General features: G+C 33.4%; 1 protein-coding gene across 1 annotated transcript; it reads right to left on the minus strand.

Annotated features, from left to right (window-relative positions):
- Positions 1-777: 777 nt before the first annotated feature.
- On the minus strand, positions 778-17,601 carry TERB1 (telomere repeat binding bouquet formation protein 1). Its single transcript, XM_068693425.1, has 19 exons — positions 16,685-17,601; positions 16,362-16,490; positions 15,745-15,876; positions 15,180-15,240; positions 14,989-15,104; positions 14,716-14,838; positions 14,078-14,230; positions 13,051-13,182; positions 12,100-12,225; positions 11,026-11,189; positions 9,929-10,287; positions 8,329-8,390; positions 7,218-7,310; positions 5,833-6,003; positions 5,354-5,434; positions 3,785-3,898; positions 3,271-3,383; positions 2,500-2,706; positions 778-2,142 (listed from the first exon to the last, which is right to left on the minus strand). The coding sequence occupies exons 1-19, from the start codon at positions 16,944-16,946 to the stop codon at positions 2,113-2,115; spliced, it is 2,628 nt and encodes an 875-aa protein (XP_068549526.1). The 5' UTR covers positions 16,947-17,601; the 3' UTR covers positions 778-2,112.
- Positions 17,602-19,371: the final 1,770 nt, after the last annotated feature.

Genomic DNA, 19,371 nt, shown 5'->3' on the forward strand with positions numbered 1-19,371 from the left:
CAAGAAAATACAGTTACCCAGAGTGTTCGGTCACTTACTGTCAGACAGAGATGAATCGACTTGCACAAATTCACACAACACGTCTCTACTCGCTCCCAGTCATGACTCTCCCTTGCTGGATTTTATAAGAACGTTTTAATGATGCCTATTTCAGCAATTTTCATTATGAGAGAATTAAAGCGGCAGAGGAGATTGTGGGGATTTCAGCTTTGGAGATATTCAGCACTTGCCAAGGCACAGAGCGCCCGAACTAACTTTGAAATTAGGCCTGTTCTAAGGAAGTTAGATTACTGACTCCAGAGGTCATTCACAACCTAAATTGTTACCTATAAATAAGTAAATTGTCAATATTGCGATACTCTGATTACATCTGTCAACTAAAGATGTACGTCTTCCATATTTTTTCCACTTCAAATACATTTAGGCCAGAACAATATGGATTACTAATACACATTCAGTTACTACATGAAATAGAAGCTTGCCTGGACTAGCTTATGAGTCCTTGGAAAAATACGTTGTGGAGTGCGTAACAGACCAAAATCTCACTGATGTATGCACCACTCCTTGGTATTACTTTTGGCTCAGGTTCTGCAAATACGTAAGCCAATATTTAATTACACCACTTGGAATAGCTCCATTCATAAAGGTTTATAGGATTGGGCCTTTACAAAGATATGCCTTAAGGCACCTTTCATAGTTTCTTTAGTATTTTAACAAGATATATATATATATAAAGAGCAACAGCTGAAAAACATTTAAAAACGATTTATTATACCATCAGCATCAGTAGAAGTCCTTCAATTTCAGATTATCTTTCTCACTTTTAAGCATTCAAGCTACATCATAGTAAAAGCCTACAGCAAATAAGATGACCAAGCTTTTTCTATAATAAATGAACTAATTAGAACAGAAATACTAAGGTTATCACTGAAAAATCAAGTTATTAAGGCTTTCACTAAAGCTTTTTACAACCATTGTATATTTAGCAAGAACAGTCGTTCTGCTCATGCACTTATATAATATACAAATAAATGTTCCACTGTAACTAGAAGTCAAATTAATCAGTAGCTACACTCTATTTAGTTCACCACATAAGTATTTTACATAGGTCCATGAATGTCATATAAGAAATACTGCAGCTGAACCACACACTATCTTCCGTGTATAAGTTCTGAAATCTCCACAAGCTCTATAATTCAATTTATGTCAACCTCTGTAAGATTTGCCTAGCGTATTCAGCAATGCTCAAACATACATTTGGTGCTTTCTCTCATAGATATATCCTGTTTTACTCAGAATTATTTGCAAGCAAGAATTTAACAAAATTATAAAGCTTGTTCTACCAGTCCTCTCTCTCTGAAAGTATACAACCTTCTGTTCAAAAATACCTCAGGTATGTTGATTTTCTTGAACGTTTCCTACAACTTTTATGTTCAAAATTAATAGTTATTAGCATTTATTTTGTGAATGTTTTGATATCATTAGAAAGGTCTTTATAACCTCTGCAATCACTTAAACATTTCTGCTACTATACGATTCTCTTAATTGTTGACCTGACTGTATAACTTAGAATAAAAAAAAACACCTCTTCTAGATGTCTGGAAATGTATTCTATTTTTCTACACATACTGCACATCAAGTGCATAAAGTACCTTAGCCGCTGATTTCACCAATTAAAAGGGGAAAAAAAGTCAGAACATTAACACTTAGCAGTTTCTGGCATAAAATATTAATAAAAATATTCAGTAATTCAAATAATTAAATTCAAAATATTCAATAAACCTTTTCTTTACAAATACATTGTAAAAAGAATCAAAGCAAATTAATTGTTGCAAAACCAAAAGTGTAAGAACGTTAAATTAAGTTCTTTTAAAAAATAACTTTTACTGGTAAAGACTATTTTAGTAGCTATTTTAGCATTATTAAAAAAATTACATTTAAGTGAAATTCGCAAAACATAACAATTTCTGTAAATGAATGTTAGCAGTGAAAAACACAAGTTCAAACCAATCTAAATTCTCAACAGGCTTGTATCATTGTGGTAGTACCTCTTCATTAATAAAGCTGTTCTTCAACTTTCTGCATCAAAATCGAAAATATTCTTGAAAGATGTTATTGACGGCTTTTGTTTTTTTCCTGCCTCTGTAAGATAGTAGATACAAAAACCATCATGACCAATGTTGACACAAAACACTATACAATTTTAGAAAAAAGTCTCAGTAGAAAAATGGTTGCCCAGTCCCACATTTACCCAGAATACAGCAAAAAATGCTATCTGATCCATCCGTTGATAGCATCTCTAAATTACATTGGAATTCAAATCCTCAGCATGCAAAACATTGAAATGACAGAAAGACCAACCCCACAGGCTGCAAATTCTAACATCCTATGGGTTTGTGTTTTTTTTTTTTTTTTTGAGAGTCAAATCAGGGTGAAAAGATTAAAAATGACCTGGTAGTATATATTATTAGTAGAAAACTAAACTTTAGTTATTTGCACCTGCAACTTGTAGTATTTGCTGGAAAGATCAACGTTCGTCCGTCCTTCCTGAAATGGGTAGGACCACAAAATCAAATTCCAGTGATGACCCATTTCTTTTACTCCAGTTAAAAGATAATTGATTTCTTCATCTGTGAAATCTTTTCGGATTCTTCTTTTCTTGTTTAAAGTTCTTATGTTTATATCCAGGGAGTCTCTCTCATTGTTCTGCCAGTATTTATTTTGCTGTAATTAAAAACTAAGTAAATTTGCACAGTATTTCCCATTCAGAAGCAATGCAGTATTACTGGTGATGCAACCTTAACTAGTTCTGAAGAAACAATTGCTTTATCAGGATAATGATGGTTCTTCAATATATTACGTTCAGCCATTTCTTCAGTCATCCACTCAATGAAATACAGTATTTTTAAACATTGACACATTTATTTCTGTTGTGCCTACCTAACTTCCACCCTCAGTATCTGTTTTCTAGCCAGAACAGCTATGCCTTTAGTTTTCTACTATTTCTATACTGTAGGAATTTTCTTAAGTACAAGAAAAAAGTATACCTCCATATCCACTAACTTGAAAGGGCTAACAGTAGAAAAATGCTTAACTTCTTTCAGGGATAAATCACTATGAAGTAGAATCAGCAGAGGAGGATATGTTTTGAATATGGTTCATTTTGTTACTGGGGTCCTGTTAAGGGTGACTTGAAAAGAAAATATGTAATTCACACTCATGTTACATTTATAAATATGTGAGCGTATGAGTAGGCTTCGCATAACTAACCTCATCCTCGTCAAGTGAATATATACAATTTTCTTTTAACTGTTGGCATTCCTGGCTGTGCTTTTCTTTCACACATTGTCTCTTCAAGTTAGCATCCTGTTTTTTTTGGAAAGCTATGAAATTGTGAACAAGGCCACCTCTTAGTTATTCTGAAGTAACTGAGCTCTACTGTAAAACTCAATGTAGTGTTGTAAAAGAACATTTCTTCTAATGAACATGAATACATAACTGTTGCTTTATTAGTAATAACTAATTTTCACTAGATCTTTTTCCAATCATTGTTATTAACGTGTCAGGATTATTTAGGTACTGGAAGCAACTAGCAAGTAATAGGATTTAGCCCAAAATAAACCTCAATAATACTATGAGTGAAGGTACAAGAATGACTATTTAAATTCTCAGCTACTTGTCTCTAGCAGCAAGCATGGATTCCTTTTTCAATGCCCTCAGTTAAAGGTCATGAATGGTCTTTAAGTTACTCTTATTACAGTATTAATTTTCTGGTAATACTCACACTTTTCATATATCGGTAGCAAGTTATATTCTTCAGGTAACCGAGTATTTTTATTATGTTCATCTCTATGGGAAGTATCAGGTTTGTTTTTTCTAATTGGAGTCAAAAGAATACCTAAAAAAAATAAAACATCTTGTCTTTTTCTTGAAAAAAAATAAGAATTAAAAAAAAAAAAAACACATAAAACACAGGTAACATTTTAGGAACTAAAATTTATGAGAAAACCATGTTTTGAGCCATACTACTATCTGTTCTTGGAAGAAAGACTGAAAAATCCAGTTAAGTTCAGAAAATGTTTACTTGCTAAAGGTTATTAGTGTAATGAGTTATTGAGATGAAATAAACAGCTGCTCTTTTTAACAAAAGTTTTTAAACTTCCATGGCTATCATTGCCAAATTAGTTTCTGAATATGATTTTAAATATGTATATATATATATATACAGACACACACACACTAGCTATTACCAGAAATCAATTACATAATGATGTAAACAAGGTTTTTGGAAATAGAACACTAAAAATAATGGGCTAATTTTTCAGAATTGATTTTATATATATATATATATATATTATTATTTTTTTTTAAGTAATATTAACATTTATGAATTTAAGTACTGATTTTGAGAGCTTCTTCAGCTTGCTTTAAAATTTCCGGTCAGTCCTAAGTTAACAGTATGGATCACTAGTTGCTGAATGTATTATTTTGACTGTAGTTGGAGCTCTGCAGGATGTGCCCAAAATCACCACATTCTGAAGAAAATTCCTTGTGAATTATGCAAAAAATAGATATATTTGTGGAGTAAATAAACGAGTTCAAATTATAACCAACGTTTTCATTATATTGTAGAATAAAATATTTTAAAAGATACATATTCCACTATTTACAAATGGACAATTGTGCATTATAGACATTACCTTTTTTTAGGGGCAACTGATGCTTTTGTAAGCACAGGGTTCTGAAATTGTACTGCAGAGGCTGATAGAGCTAATATTCACTTTTCCATCTCTATTTGTCAGTTATGTCTTACTCAGCAACTCAGTATACAGGACAGGTAAACAAACCTCTTTAATTTTCTGATAGATCACTTCCAGACACTTGCTCCAGTATTGTTGTATATTTCAAGTTTACTTTTAGCTATTTAGCACACAGAAACCCAAGTCCTTAGCAGAACTCCAAGAAGGAACAGAAACAGAAATAGGATAACACAGCTATAGTGCTGAATCTAGGTGCAGCTGAATGATGCTGAATCTAGGAACAAACAGCTGCACTGTGATCTGATCTTGGCTGTGCCTCTACATTTTTAAAATTAAGGCTACAAAACTGAGAAATAGTAGATGGCATGGCAGTAACCGTAGCAGGATTCAATGCAATCGCCAGATAACTTAATTGTAAAGTAGTATATGTAATAATTTCATGAGTATAAATTATGCATTCTCTGACAGATTGTTGACAGAATCCATGTACAATATCATAATTCTTTATCCACAGGCTCTCATGGTGAAACCCTGCAATAAGATTACTCGGACAACAAATGCTTTTTGTATTAATTTCCAAACTAAGGCCTTACTTTGGACATTATCCTTTTTGCTCTTAAAAGTTGATGTCTCTGTATGCAATTTTCCTTTCTTTATTGGGGTCAGCAGTATTTCTAAAAAGTATAAGATAGAGACCATTAAAAATGCCAGCAGACAATAACTATTTAATTACTTTTAAAAATTGCCTCTGTTAAACCAGAAAAATAAAAGATGCTTTTAAATAAGATCAATGCTCTTTTTATTGATCAATAATTGTAAGCCTCTTTTCATCCATGAGCATGTAATATTGAAGTGAAACAAGTTCGTTGTAAAGTTCATCCATTCACACTTTTTGCAACTTCATATATTCACTTCTATTAGTATTTGACTAACTGATCCTCCAAAAAAATGGCAGTTCCAATCTCACTTAGTACAAATCATTGGTAAATCATATAAAGTGAGTAGGATATCAGAATAAGAATGTTAAAACAAGTTACTAAACAGTTACTAAAAAACAAACAAAATAAATTACGCTCAAAAGCTGCATATCCACTAATATGAGAAACAGACAACTTCTGAAGTTCCTTTTTATATCTTTCTTCAGCTTCCAGAACGACTTTGTGATGATAACATAGGTATGGACAAGTTCGCAGCATCTTGCTAAAAGTTTTGCTATTGACAGACAGACCTGCTGTTGTACAACCTGGAAAAAAAAATAGGGAATTGTAGAAACAGTAAGCATAACTGCTATAGCAGCCATCATAAAATCCAGCATGTTACTATGATCTACAATTTAACCTCCAATTTTTCATATACATATGTTAAAAGAGGTTATTTATCTTCTTGATAATACTTATTTCTTGTTTTGTGCTTGCTCTCTAAATTTGTTTTCAACATGACCTATGGAACCAAATTGTACTGCACTTCAACTCTAAAATTACTTAATTAGGCACAGATTCTCTACAGAAATAAAAATATTGATGGGATGGGAAGAAAGGGCCCCTGTTCACTTTGCACAGAAGGAACGATTTCTGCAGGAGCTAAAACATAAAACATGTCTGTGACAGCTATTTGCATTAACCTGAATATAACCAATAAGCCTAGTTTATGCATGAATTCCCTCACAGGAAGCCTTCTGATTTTTTTCTGAGGTCATAACCCATTCTAATATACGTTTTAGTTACTCTTAAGTGCTCTCACTGTTAGTTATGGCAGCTGAAAAAGAACTTCTGTGAAGAATTTGAAGGGCACAGGTGTATCTCAGCAATATTGTAGCCTAAGATAAAGCACTGCTGAAACTCAGGTTGAAACTATTTGGACAACTTGATTTCATATGCCCACATGATACTTCACAGTGGACTGTGGATCTATTTAAAAAAAGACCATACAGATTCCACTTACAAATGCTGAGTAGCAGAGGCACTTTCATAACCTACTGATGGACTGTGTTCAGGAAGGAAAATACGGAGGAAATGCAGGCTGCAGTCATGGATAGCTGTGATAGCCTCTCTCTATTTAAGAGCAGTAAGGCAGAGAAAATAGAAGGGCTTCATAATAGTTAGGAGGCTTAGCAGGGCGAATACATAAGGGATTTGAGCAGGGCTTCATTTTTTTTTCCCTCTGAGGAAGCAAAGACCTGCTCTGTAACTACTAGGTGTTCTCTAAGCTATTGTACATCGTTTCTTAGTAAAACCAACATTACTAAAGACACACAGATCAGGATCAGAATATGTAAGCTTTATGTCAATATTTCTTTTATTTTAGAAGCAGAGAAAGTAAAGGAAGCAGTTAAGGATTAGAGAACAGGTAATCCAATAGAAGTGTTAAGATTTCTGTAATGTCAGGTTCACTTTCTGATTTGGTGGCTCTTCAATGCTTCTTTTTTGAATTTAGGAAACAAAGACCTAAGATATTTACCTATACACCTTATATCTGTCATTTTAAGGGATGCAGTTGTAGTCAAGGTACTTTTTTCTTCCTTGGTTATCTCTGAGGACAATGAATGGTTGTCTAAATAAAGAGGAAAAAAAAAAAAAAAAACGCTGGGAAGAAAATGCAAGCTATCGTTTGCTAGGGGAATCATGCATCAGCATACCTATATCCATTATATTTTCAATTTATAGATTAGGAAAGTTGAATTCACATTAACAGCAGAAAATCCAAATTAAATTTCCTGAAGTTAAACAGAGAGTATTTATGTTTATGTAAATCCAGAATTATGTATAATTCAATGCTTACTTTTTATTTACTTTCCTAATGAAGCGTACCACTTCAACTTGAACACAGCGAAATAACCCTGTAAACTTATATTGCTTAAATAAGTTCCATGAACATGATCTTTATTTAGAATCAGATACTGAAAGTGTGATGTACTGGAATACTACTTATTTTTCATTTAAATAACCATTTGTGAAAGTCAGCTTTGTCCCTTGTAAAGCTACCATCCTGGCGAACACTGAACTAATGAATGATTTTGTAAATTAATTGGAGACTAAATTATAAGCAAAAATTTGATTGACTATATTCCAATTCTGAAATAAATACACATAAAGAAAATCACTGTAAACCTACTGTAAACCTGAAAAACTCTTATTCTACCACCATCCACACACACTCAAAATGTAGGAACATCTTCAGGCAAGTCACTCTCACAGGTAGGTTCTATCCCCACAATTAAAAGTACAGTACAAAACCAGTAGCCTTGCACATGTTCTGTTAAGGGCTTCAGTTGTTCAGTATGGATTGCATTCAGACTTAATTTAAAACATTTATCTGTAAGACATTCAGTTGAATAGTTAAAATAAAATAAAATAAAAAGCTAAAAAATCTTAAAAGAAAAAAGAACACTCTAGATAAGGTTGTATTTAATATAAAATTCCAGAATTATTCAGTTAAAGAATATTACAAGTAACGTATTTTGTCATCTAACTTAAACATGATAAAAAAGTAGTGATAAAAATAAACAAAGCAAATTAAAATCATTAAGAACAAAATTATCTAAAACACGAATATGATTAGCTATTTGTACCTGATGTGCATGCCTGTTTCATATTTCTAACAGTCTTTGCTGGTTGTTTAAATAAGTCTTTCCTGGAAAGATTAACAATGTGAACCAATTTTATATAAAGTTTCAAAACATACATTTAACTGTAAATTAATACTCACATTCCAAAATACAGAACAAAAAGCACATTAAATATATAAAAGATAAAATCCTAAAAAAAATATTGTATTTATCCCAAGTTCCTGAGCTAGAAGTATCCAGCATGATATTATCATCTTAGAAATCTGTTTACCCAATACATGTGATTAGCATTCCTTGCAGTGCTATGCAGCATGTTTGTTCCAGCATTCGGAACACAGTACTTTTCCTGGCATTCGCTGCTTTCCAGAATCATTTCCAATTCCAGTTTATATCACAGTTACTTAGTGCATGTTAAACTTTCAAAGTGTTCAGAACACTGTAACTTTTACCAGATGTGGCAATTGCTCTGAAAGGTAATTTGTCATCTTCTCTTCTTACACTGAGTATCTTTTATGCAACCAACACATTCCTGTGATACCACGATCGTGCATTTTTCAACATCATTGACTACCTTTGAATGCTGCAGAAGCAAGGAGCCTAATGCATGGTTGTGCTCAGGTAACTCCTGTTTTTACACATACACACATGCAAGGAGAGCGCTTTTTCCACAAAATGTATTCATTGGTAATTTTGTGCTTCAAAGGTCAGAACAACAAAAAAAGCTGTGTGAAATTATGCCAATTAGTAGCAAAGTAGAATTTAAGTGAAGGTACCACGGAAAATATACTAGGCCCTTGTTTATTTCTGTGCCAGCTGCAGTCACAATATAACACATGCTAGCAATCTGTATAGGACCACGGTCCAGCCAGCCACATAAAGGAAGCACAATAAAAACGTGGAACAACGACAAAAAAAAGATCCATAGTTTTGTTCATATTCCCACTGCCTGTCTCAGAGGATACTTCTATGTAAATGCAAGACAATGGAATCTATACTTATTCTTACAGGTTGCCTATAAATCGTTTTTTGTTTATCAGTAAGAAAGATAACCATAGGAAGCAAAAGAGGAAAATAAGCATTTGTGTGAGACAGGTGTGTAAAGCAAGAGAACAGTAAATGACTGTCTTTTTCTTCCCATGCAGTGAAGGAACTGAATACAAGGGAAGAGAAACATGGGGGGAAAAAAAGCTTTTTTCTTCTTCTTCATAGGAACTACAGTTTGAGTTCTTGCAGAACAGTTCTATAACTGCTGTTTTGCTTTGAAGTGCACATTGCAGAAGTATTAAGGGTTTGGTTTCATCCAAACCAATGGGTCAAATCCTAATCTTCTAAATCAGTGTGAATTTGAAGACAGAAGACTATGGATGCTTTCTCATCACTATGTTCAAGACCACAGAACATGGCCTGTAACAGGCTCTCTATACAAATCATCAGAAGCCTACCATTAAGAGGGAAAAAAATATATAAACAATGACACTGTAGTGTCTATAACCTTTGGTACAAATACATAGCTAGTAACCACTAATTGAAAAGGCTGACATTCAGTTCAGAAGTTACTAATGAAAAGCAACTTACTATTTCTGCTTAGATGCAAGATACTTACTGTACTTGAAGAATAGATTGCCTTTTTTCACAACCTGTTTTCTCGTTTATACGATGACTTTGAAGTACACTGTCTCTCTGCACTTCATAAACTGGCCGTGGAATATCATTCTGTTCACTTTTTCTAGTAGAAGTGTTTACTGGATTCATAGCATTCACTGTTTCATTTTTCAGGGGAGAATTTACAGCGAGAGCAAGAACCTGACCATCCAAATTAGACATTAATCGTGGATAACATGTTTCTTTATGTGTTCTTTCTACATATGTTTCTGGATGACTAGGATTCATTTCATGGTATTTTGTTGCTTCAATACTGTTTTCTGAAGGTCTGTCAACGAATACTCTTCCTTGCATTCTTTCCTGTATTGAAAAATATTAGTAACTATATGAGCTCTTAAAAACCACAAAAACCACGAAGTAAATCTAATAAGATGATCAACTAGGATAGATCAATCTAATCCCTGACTGAATTGAAAGCCGACAAAACATCGAGGCTACCAAAGGTGTCGAAGGGGGTAGTTATTAAGTGATAGTTCCAGACTGAAGCAATGGATGTGCTACTAATACAGAACACTTGGTAAATTTTAATTAACTGAAGATCCAGACAAATAACACAACATTTGCTATTCCACACCCAGAGGTACCCTCCAGTTATACAGCACAAGCAAATTATGTAATAACAAAACTGTATTTCAGTTTATGTTCACATGTGCATTAGCTATCCTGTCATAGCTGTACAGTCATGGATATTTTGTGCTTGTGAATATTAAACTATAAATTTAAGCAACTGGAGATTAAAATAAAATCTAACTCTTGATTTTCAACCTAAATGATCTGAACTTTATTATAAAAATAGATTTTCTACAAACTAAAATACTTCATAACATTCAGATGCTGTCTTTCTCTGACTGCACTCAATCCTTCTAACTTTGTATGATATACAATAACGGCAAAAAACAGAGGTTGTTTCTCATACATCCCATATCTTCCCTACTTTTCTAGCTCACAGTGAAATTATCCTAAGGGTTTACTTCCTGTTGCTCCCTAGACTCTGAGAAGATGTGCTTAGTTTTACCCTGCTTTGGTAAACATGCCAACCTCATCATGTTCTTTTTCAATCAATTTTATTCTGTGTAAAATTTCTCTCGCTTTCTTCCAGTAATCTTGTAGACTTCTTTCTCTGATTTGCATGTCTGCTTCCAACTTGTCTGCATTCTTCTCATTTAATGAACTCTCATTTATTTTCAGGGACAATTGTTCAGCTTCATAAAACATAAAGTTAATATTACAAATTTTAATCACTGAGTACTTTAATATTTATTATATTTTAGTATTCTGAGGAAGTGACTCCCCGTAAATAATAATGCAAAATATAACCCCCTGTTAATCTAAATTTATACACACATGTTCATACACTTCAAAGATAAACTGCAGTCACAAGAAGCATGTGCAGTGTTTCCATTAAGTAATCATTGAGCTTGCAACTACAGCTGTTACAACATGTTTATAAAATTATGTTTTGTTTTAAGAAATCGCTTTATTCTGGACAGTTCCTTCACCAGTATGGCTTTTAAAAATAAAACACCTCTGTATTGATGGAGCCTGAAAAGTACCATGTCCCCTCAGCTATACACTTAAACAAAACTCTCAGATACACTTTTAATGTAAAAATATAGATACATGCTTTTTACTGATTAGCACTGCATAATACCTTCAGTGCTATAAAGAATGAAGGACAAGGTGTCTTTCTGCTTCATGGGTAGTATTACACAATTTAAAAACATTAAACAGGATGCTTCAAAATGCACCCTACTTTAAAATTAAAGTTCACACTTTTTAATATGGTAAAATAATAGTAGCCATGGTGATTACAGGCCTGATTATCCATTGGTTTAGTGAACAGAGTACTAATAGGGTATGGGATTATAATATTTTGTACATTGTTTATCGACTGAAAAGGTTTTATGAACTGGGCCTACATACGTAGGTTACACAAACGTGTTCTTGTCACACCATTGAAGTTTTTACTTTTATTCTGCCTTCACTGCAGAAAATAACCATCTCTGAGTACACAGAATCACAAAGCTACTACAGTTAAAATCATTTAGAAAGTCAAGAAAACTTAAATATGGAAGTCATCTCTCATTTTTAGAGCAGGAACAGTAAGCTTACTCATTTGTTTGCAGTTCTGCAGCACAAAAGTAGCAGCTTTGTTTAGTTCCTCATCTTGAGACTCAGTTAGTACCTGAATCATAAGTGGAAGACCATTGTTCTTGAGCAGTTCATATTGGTTTTCTTCTAAAATAGAAAGTTGCAAAAGAAAATAAGTTATTTGCAATCTCATAAACACTTAATCTGAACTAATTTTAGAAGCTTAATACCAGTAACTTCCAAGGAAATTCTGGGAGGAAAAAAAAACACAAACAACATTGTTATGGATTCAAGTATGCTGTAATGACCCTACTAACCGGGCTGCAGCGGAAGTGCTCTAAATCACACAGGATGATTTGACCATACTTCAAATCTATTGCAAGGAACTTGAAGGACCAAGCCAAACTAGACAAGTCAAAAATGTAAGCACTGCTCGGCATCAACTAAGACAGCAGCCTAAAATTTTATTGTTATCCGTGATACTGTGATAACAGATAACATACTTTTGTACATGCCCTGAGGAGCCTGGCAAAAACACTTCAGGGTTACTTAGCACTTAAGTTACTCTAAAAACATTACCATTGTACAGCATTTTAAAATACTAATAGATATGTAAACAGTGTATAGCAGCTGTATCTATTCAAGGGCCATTAAAATAGAGCTCAAAAAAATGTATTTGTTATGTATGCATTTTAGTAGTTTTCAGGACTGGATGAATTTTACCCTGTGATACCTAAAAACAAACTCTGAATTCTTGCCTACTTTTCTAAAGCTCTGAAAGATACTATGTGTTAACAGGTCTTACAGTTTAGAGATCAAGTATATAGCAAACTTTTTTTTTTCCTGCATATTAAGTTACACTATTTAAAAGAACATTCCCTCATGTTTCAAAATCGTGCTCAAATGTCACCATTGAAATAATGTATGAGAATTCAGTTTAAAAAAGCGTCAGAAAGAAAAAAAAATTCTTACCACAAACCTCAGTACAATGTCCAATTGTTAGAATAATACTCATTTTTTCTCCTGTATCCAACGTGTCATTAGACAGCAGGTTCAGTAGCTCAGACACAGTGTGATACTTTGCCAAAGTGCCACCCATGGCAGCTATTATGTTAAAAACAAGTTGAAGAAAAATGAACTAGACAATAAGTATATAGACACCATTCAAGTCTGAAATTATTATTTATTTTTTTAAGAGAACTCTCTATAGAAACTTGGGACTCTAAAAAACGCCTTGGGACTGCATAAACTCTAGTCTCTCATTTTTTATTTCAACACTTCAAATTGCCAGACCTCTAGTGGTGTATTAATTCTACCCATGCCATTCCCCATATCCAACACTGCCTTTTCCCCCAAATTGTACTCTAGAATTGTGGTAGACCTGACAAACAAGGACTTTCCAATGTGCAAGTTGTGTAGACCTCTGCTGAGTTTTCTCACATCAGTTCCAGAACAGATTTAAAGAGTAGAGGAAGGTTTGATTCAGGTTATCTGCCATAACAAGAGCTAGGAATATAGCTGGTAAAGAGGGCAAACTCTTCCTAAAACTGGGAACAGCACTGCTAGTGCACGCATACTCCTAAAGCTTACAAAGCTTATTAGTCTCCAGTACAAGCCTACAAAAGCACAACTCTAACTCCAGAATCCAAGCTTACTGCCATGCCTAGTTCTCAGCTTTACTTAATGAAAAATAGCACCAGTAACTTATTTTTAAATTTTAGTATGGTTTAAATTTCACTAAGTTTATTTTAGTAACAATAGCAAAGTAATCCACCTCAGATTAACTGAATCATTCCCAATACAAGTTTGAATCTTAAAGATTTTGCAATATAAACTGGATCTGTGTGTGTATATATATGTATAGATACATACATACATATATATATGTAAACTAATGGCCTTTTAGCATCCATTCCTAGCACTTATCCACCAAAACCAGGCTTTTAAAAAATGCAATTTAGAATTATCAGAAATAAGTGGCAGTGCTCTCTTCACTCACAGTCGTTAGCAATGCAGGCATCCAGAGTCTTTGTTACTACTACTGCAAGTTTTGTGCTGGATTGACTTATACAGGAATCATGCATCAACTTGTTGAGAACTTTAGCTAAGGTATCCAGTCCTCCAACAGAAACAAAGTATTTCTGCACAGTGGCTTAATATGAGAAAAAAGAGGTTTTTTAATTGTTTTAAGCATTTTTTACACTCACCACAATTTATTTATGCACATATTAATCACTTTATTCCCATCCATACAAAGAAATTCAATTTGGATATATATCAATCTTGAGAAATTGTTGTAATTGTTTTTTAAGATAGTTACAAGAAACATATGGATCTAACACATGCATATAAATGTTTTCAGAAACCTAGTAATGAAATATTTTCAAACTACTTCTAATCAAAAAAGCTCCCAGCTTCTAATCAAAAAACCTCAGTAATCACAGCCAATGAGGCTGTTTGTGTTCATAAGCACAAACCAGGGAAATGGAGATAGTCAAATCTAATTTTCAATTTAAAAGTTGCAAAAACAGTAAATGTATTTGTAGGGATTGATGATAAGAAGAAATCAAACATTTAACTATAAAATGAAAATGAAACTTACAAAATAAAACCGTTTAAAGCTTCATCTGTACTTACAGTTATTTGCAACTGTGAGGCCAACAAATGAACAAATAGGACGAACAATCTCAGGCTCTGTGCAACTTTCTAGCCACTCTTTTGCGTATGGAAAAACTGCACAGCAAATGCTTTGATTATCTTCTGGGAAAATAAAAACAAATAACCCCAAGTACAAATATAATTTGGCAAAGTATCACACTGAAATTTCAGTTGAACAATAAAAATGAAAACAGAACTTATCACTTTGGAAAAACACTTTCCATTTTTCACAATTTTAACAGCAACACTTACCGTTCTGAGGATTGTTAACACAGGCACAGAGAGTACTGCAGACTGAAGACCACAGTTGATAGCTCTGATAAGTATTTTCATCTGACAGATTCATCTCAGATGTGGAAAGAGTTGTTCTGTTCAGGAAAAACAAAGGGAACAGGTCCTAAAAATTCTATTATTTTTCTGTTTGAACAGCAATTGTTTGTTACCTGAATAACTGTAGCAGAAGACCAATGCAGCCTGTTTCCCTGACATAAGTTTGCCCATACTCTAAAAGAGAAGACATACCAGACTCAGAAGACACATGCAACTTGAAACAAAATCCTGATGTCAAATTTAATTTATATATTTGAATTGTATTTCCATTTCCTAAGCAAATATGCACTCCCCTCCCCTGCTGAAAATCTCAGAAAAACATTGACAAAAGTGTTTTATTTTTCTCTATGTCTAACTTTTTCAGAAGACTTTTGTCAGAAACTCCTGGATTGCATATTATGTTAGAATTTAAATACTTTCTGCTACTTAAGGAAATCCCAGTAAGCAATTACTTACTTATATTTTTTCATTTACAGTGAAGACCATAAAGGTCTTTTTCCAATCTCAGTGATTCTATACTTCAGTTCCATTGACATGCTATGATTCATCTTTTTTAAGTTAACCTCACAAAAGCATTATTTATTGAGTGTTCCAAATTTCCGTAACGTAGATTGGCAAACAGAAAAAATGAAACCATAAGTAAAAAAATGGTGTTATAACACAGAAGAAAGCACTTACTGTTATTCGAAACCAGTACTAAGATGACATAAACAGACATTCTTTTTAAGTTCACACCAGAATCCTTATTAATTAAAACTAAAATGAGGTCTTCAAACAATGCAGAAGTACATAAAGATTGTTGACAGTAAACTGAAACCAGAAAATAAAAACCATTAAGACCTTACAGCAAGCCTTTTTTAAAAAAAATCTTAAATTAGTTTGATAACATGATAACATAGTAAACAAAGGCTTTGTTTTATCTAAATCATTGTGAGGGCCTATAAAGGGAATTAGGGCTTCCTCCTGTGGTCACTTCTAAACTATGCTGGTCCTTGGCAAACTTTGGAAGACTCTATGAGTCATTACACTTGTTAACAAGAAAGTGAAGCAATAAAACTGTCCATTAGCATTAAGATGTGCTGGATACACAAATTTAGCAGAGATAGGCATATCAGCAAGGTATTTCTTCAAACCTTGTGGTGGGAAAGCGGAACAGTGGCAACTTTATTTTCCCTTTTTCAAGCTTATTATTCTGTAATATCATTTTTGATGGGAAAAATATTGGAGAATAAGAACAAGCCAAGGTATAATATGATCATGAGTAACTCTGAAATATACATAATAGTATTTATTACCATTACTCTCTATTATAATTCCCAATGTAAATAAAGCTGCTTCCTTTACTACGCAATGGATACTTGACTTTGCAAGATCGTTTATAAACCTCAAACCACCAATTTCTCGAAAATATTCGCTTGCTTCACCTACAACAAACAAAGCAAAGAATAAAAATTAAAATTTTGCTTTTGCTTTTGTGTAAAATGAAAATCTTAAGATTTTACACCCCATCAAATCTTAGGTCTTTTAGCTAACTTATTTTCTCCTGGCATTGACAGCTTCTTAACATACATTGTGAACATAAATGGTTATTTTTTTTTGAAGGTAAAACGATTCTTACTGTTTTGTTGACAAATTGAATAAATAGTGATCAAAGCCTCTTTCTGAGATAAAGGGCAGTCCATCTGGTATTTAAGGCATTCAAGCAGTAAGTTCAGATCTGTTTTTATATCTAAGAGTAAACAAAAAAAAAACTTCACATGAAGTGTTATCTTTTCTTTAAATTCATTTAGCATTACATTAAACCAGCTCAAAAATGTACCATGGTTATGTATTTTAAAGAAAAAGCAAGCAAAACACAGAGCTACACCACTTCTATCCATCTATAAATAACTAAAGTACTTAACCCAAAGTTAACTATTTGAGCACGATTTGCTTCACTGAAGTAACAGTCCCATGTTAATATTTCTGGCTTTTAATTACTGTTAGTATATGTTATAAATTTAAATAACTTAATTTATATCACACTAAGTTCTCCAATTGCAAATTATATTACGTCTATTTAACAAATAATATTGAACTATGAACATCTGAGTGAATTAGGAACAGAATCCAGTGGAGGATTAGGCTAAATGCCAAGGCTTGCTATATGGCATTTATTTAAGCGAGACTGAATCACTTATCTCAACCGTTAGCATCCTGAACCAGGTCGTTATGTCAGGAAGTTAACACATAGCATTTAGGGGTGCACCTACGTACAATCTTTAGTAGATAAATGACTATAGAAATCTGTTTCTTGTATTTTTGATGTAATAAAAGACTTACTAGACAATTACTTCCTAATTTGGCAAGAACAGATACCATATTTTTCAAACACTTCAGGTTTTGTGTTTCTTAAAGAAATTAAATAGAAAAAAATACGTTTAAATATCAGCAGAAAAAGGTGAAAGTTTGCTGGCATTATTTACTGTTTGAATAATGCAAGAATCCAACAATTTGGCAACAAGGAAAAAGAACATTTCCCCAGTAGGTCACCCTCCTACAATTGACTTATCACAATCTACTAAAACTTTGTAAAACAGATTCAAATAAATTAGAAATATTTTCAGGTATCTTACCACACAGTGTTGTCTGCACATTTTGATTTTCCATTTTAGGTTGTACCCTTGTTCTTGTTCTAAAATGGCAAGGAAAAAGCATTTGCTCTTTGTTTAGATCAGCAGTTTCTATAACATATGGAATATAAGTTAAATATTTTTTTCTTAAATTACACCCTTTAACAGCTTTCTAGTTTTACATTATCACCTGACACACAAACTATTTAGTATAGCTTTGCATGGTGAAAGTTTCCTTTGGAAATACCCTATTTTATAGTGATGCTACTTCTAGTTGTGTTATGTCAGCAGCTTTGAAAGGTAACATTTAACAAAAATAAAGTGATTCCACGCTGCCATTGTGGGTCACCACAAAAAGCACCTGGCATTAAAATATATCTAGCTCTCTCATTGATCACAATAAATGTCTTCAAATTTTCCTTACAACAGGCTACCAACTTCATCATCAGCCAACAAGGGGCAGCACAATTACCAGATAATTATAAATAAGCAAGTTTCTGACATCCAGTATAAAACAATCCACTTCCTACCACTGCTACGTGAGCCAACCACTAAACCATAATTATATTGCTTTATCAGTAATGACCAAAACCAAAGACAGAAATGCACAGGAACCAAGACACTGATTATTTATTAAACCAATACTTTATTTTAATTAACTAAAGAAATTTTAAATAGAACATGTAAATCAGAAAAACCCATAGCATTGATTCTACATAAGCCTAACATACCAGCATTTCCAATTTATGTGAACACCAGAGCGAAATTCAGGTTTGGAAGCATGGTTAAGGCTTGTTGGCAGTCCTTGGCTGTTCATGCCAGGCCACAACCCTATGGTGTATTAGGATGAACCGAAATCTACCCTCAAATCTACTGTCTGCCCAAATGCTCAGATACACCATTTCACTTCCCTTATCCACGCTCCAAGTCCCAAATGTGACGAAAGGTTGATGCAAGTGTCACAGTAACCTATTTAAATATCTCAAGAATGACTTAGCTCCAGGTAGAAACTTTAAATCAGTAACAAAATCAGCTTAATAATGGATGAGTTATCCTTCTCAAAGTAGAGCACAGGCTTTAAGAAATATCAGTGTCATCTTAGTGAAAACAGCCAGTCCTGCTTTCCAATTAGAGTTACCAAATGTCCCCATTCCTGCCCCACTTCCATCAGTTTAAAATGCTCCATATATATCCTTACAGTAGCACGTTTTGAGAGGGATAGGGTAAAAAAGCTTCAGCTTCCTTTACCATTTCCAGAAGTGATAATACATACACGTTCCTCTGTCTTGCAAATCTAGCCTTGCCACAACAGCAGAAAGCTCACAAGTCTCCCTCTCCTCTTTTTTTCCCCTCCTAACACCACCTTGTTAGCCAAGAGCAGCCATATGCACTCCCTGCAAATTCTTTAACAAAACAAAGACTACAAACATTAGCTCACTTTGGAGCAAATTTCATTTCAGTGAAGTTAGATTAAATACACGTTTATAAAATTAGTCTTTCACATAAGTAGCATAGATTTTTAAACCCTATGGGAAGGCATTTTTAACTTTAATTGGATCTTTGACACACACAGAAGGTACAGAAAACAGCATTTATAAACCAGCCTACATTAACATGCAAATAGTTCAACTCTGCTGTTGCATCATGGAGCAAAGCTGCAAAGATAAATAACACAGTTTGCTGCAGCAGGTTC

The sequence above is a fragment of the Anas acuta genome, chromosome 10, assembly GCF_963932015.1.
Source record: "Anas acuta chromosome 10, bAnaAcu1.1, whole genome shotgun sequence".
Lineage (NCBI taxonomy): Eukaryota > Metazoa > Chordata > Aves > Anseriformes > Anatidae > Anas > Anas acuta.

Coding starts and splice junctions, on each gene's coding strand:
- TERB1 (XM_068693425.1), bottom strand. CDS start 16,946: ATGGATAGAAGTGGTGTAGCTCTGTGTTTTGCTTGCTTTTTCTTTAAA. Junction 13,183..14,077: donor TGCCTGCATTGCTAACGACT/GTGAGTGAAGAG, acceptor TTAACATAATAG/CTGCCATGGGTGGCACTTTG. Junction 2,707..3,270: donor ATTCACTTGACGAGGATGAG/GTTAGTTATGCG, acceptor AAATACTGGCAG/AACAATGAGAGAGACTCCCT.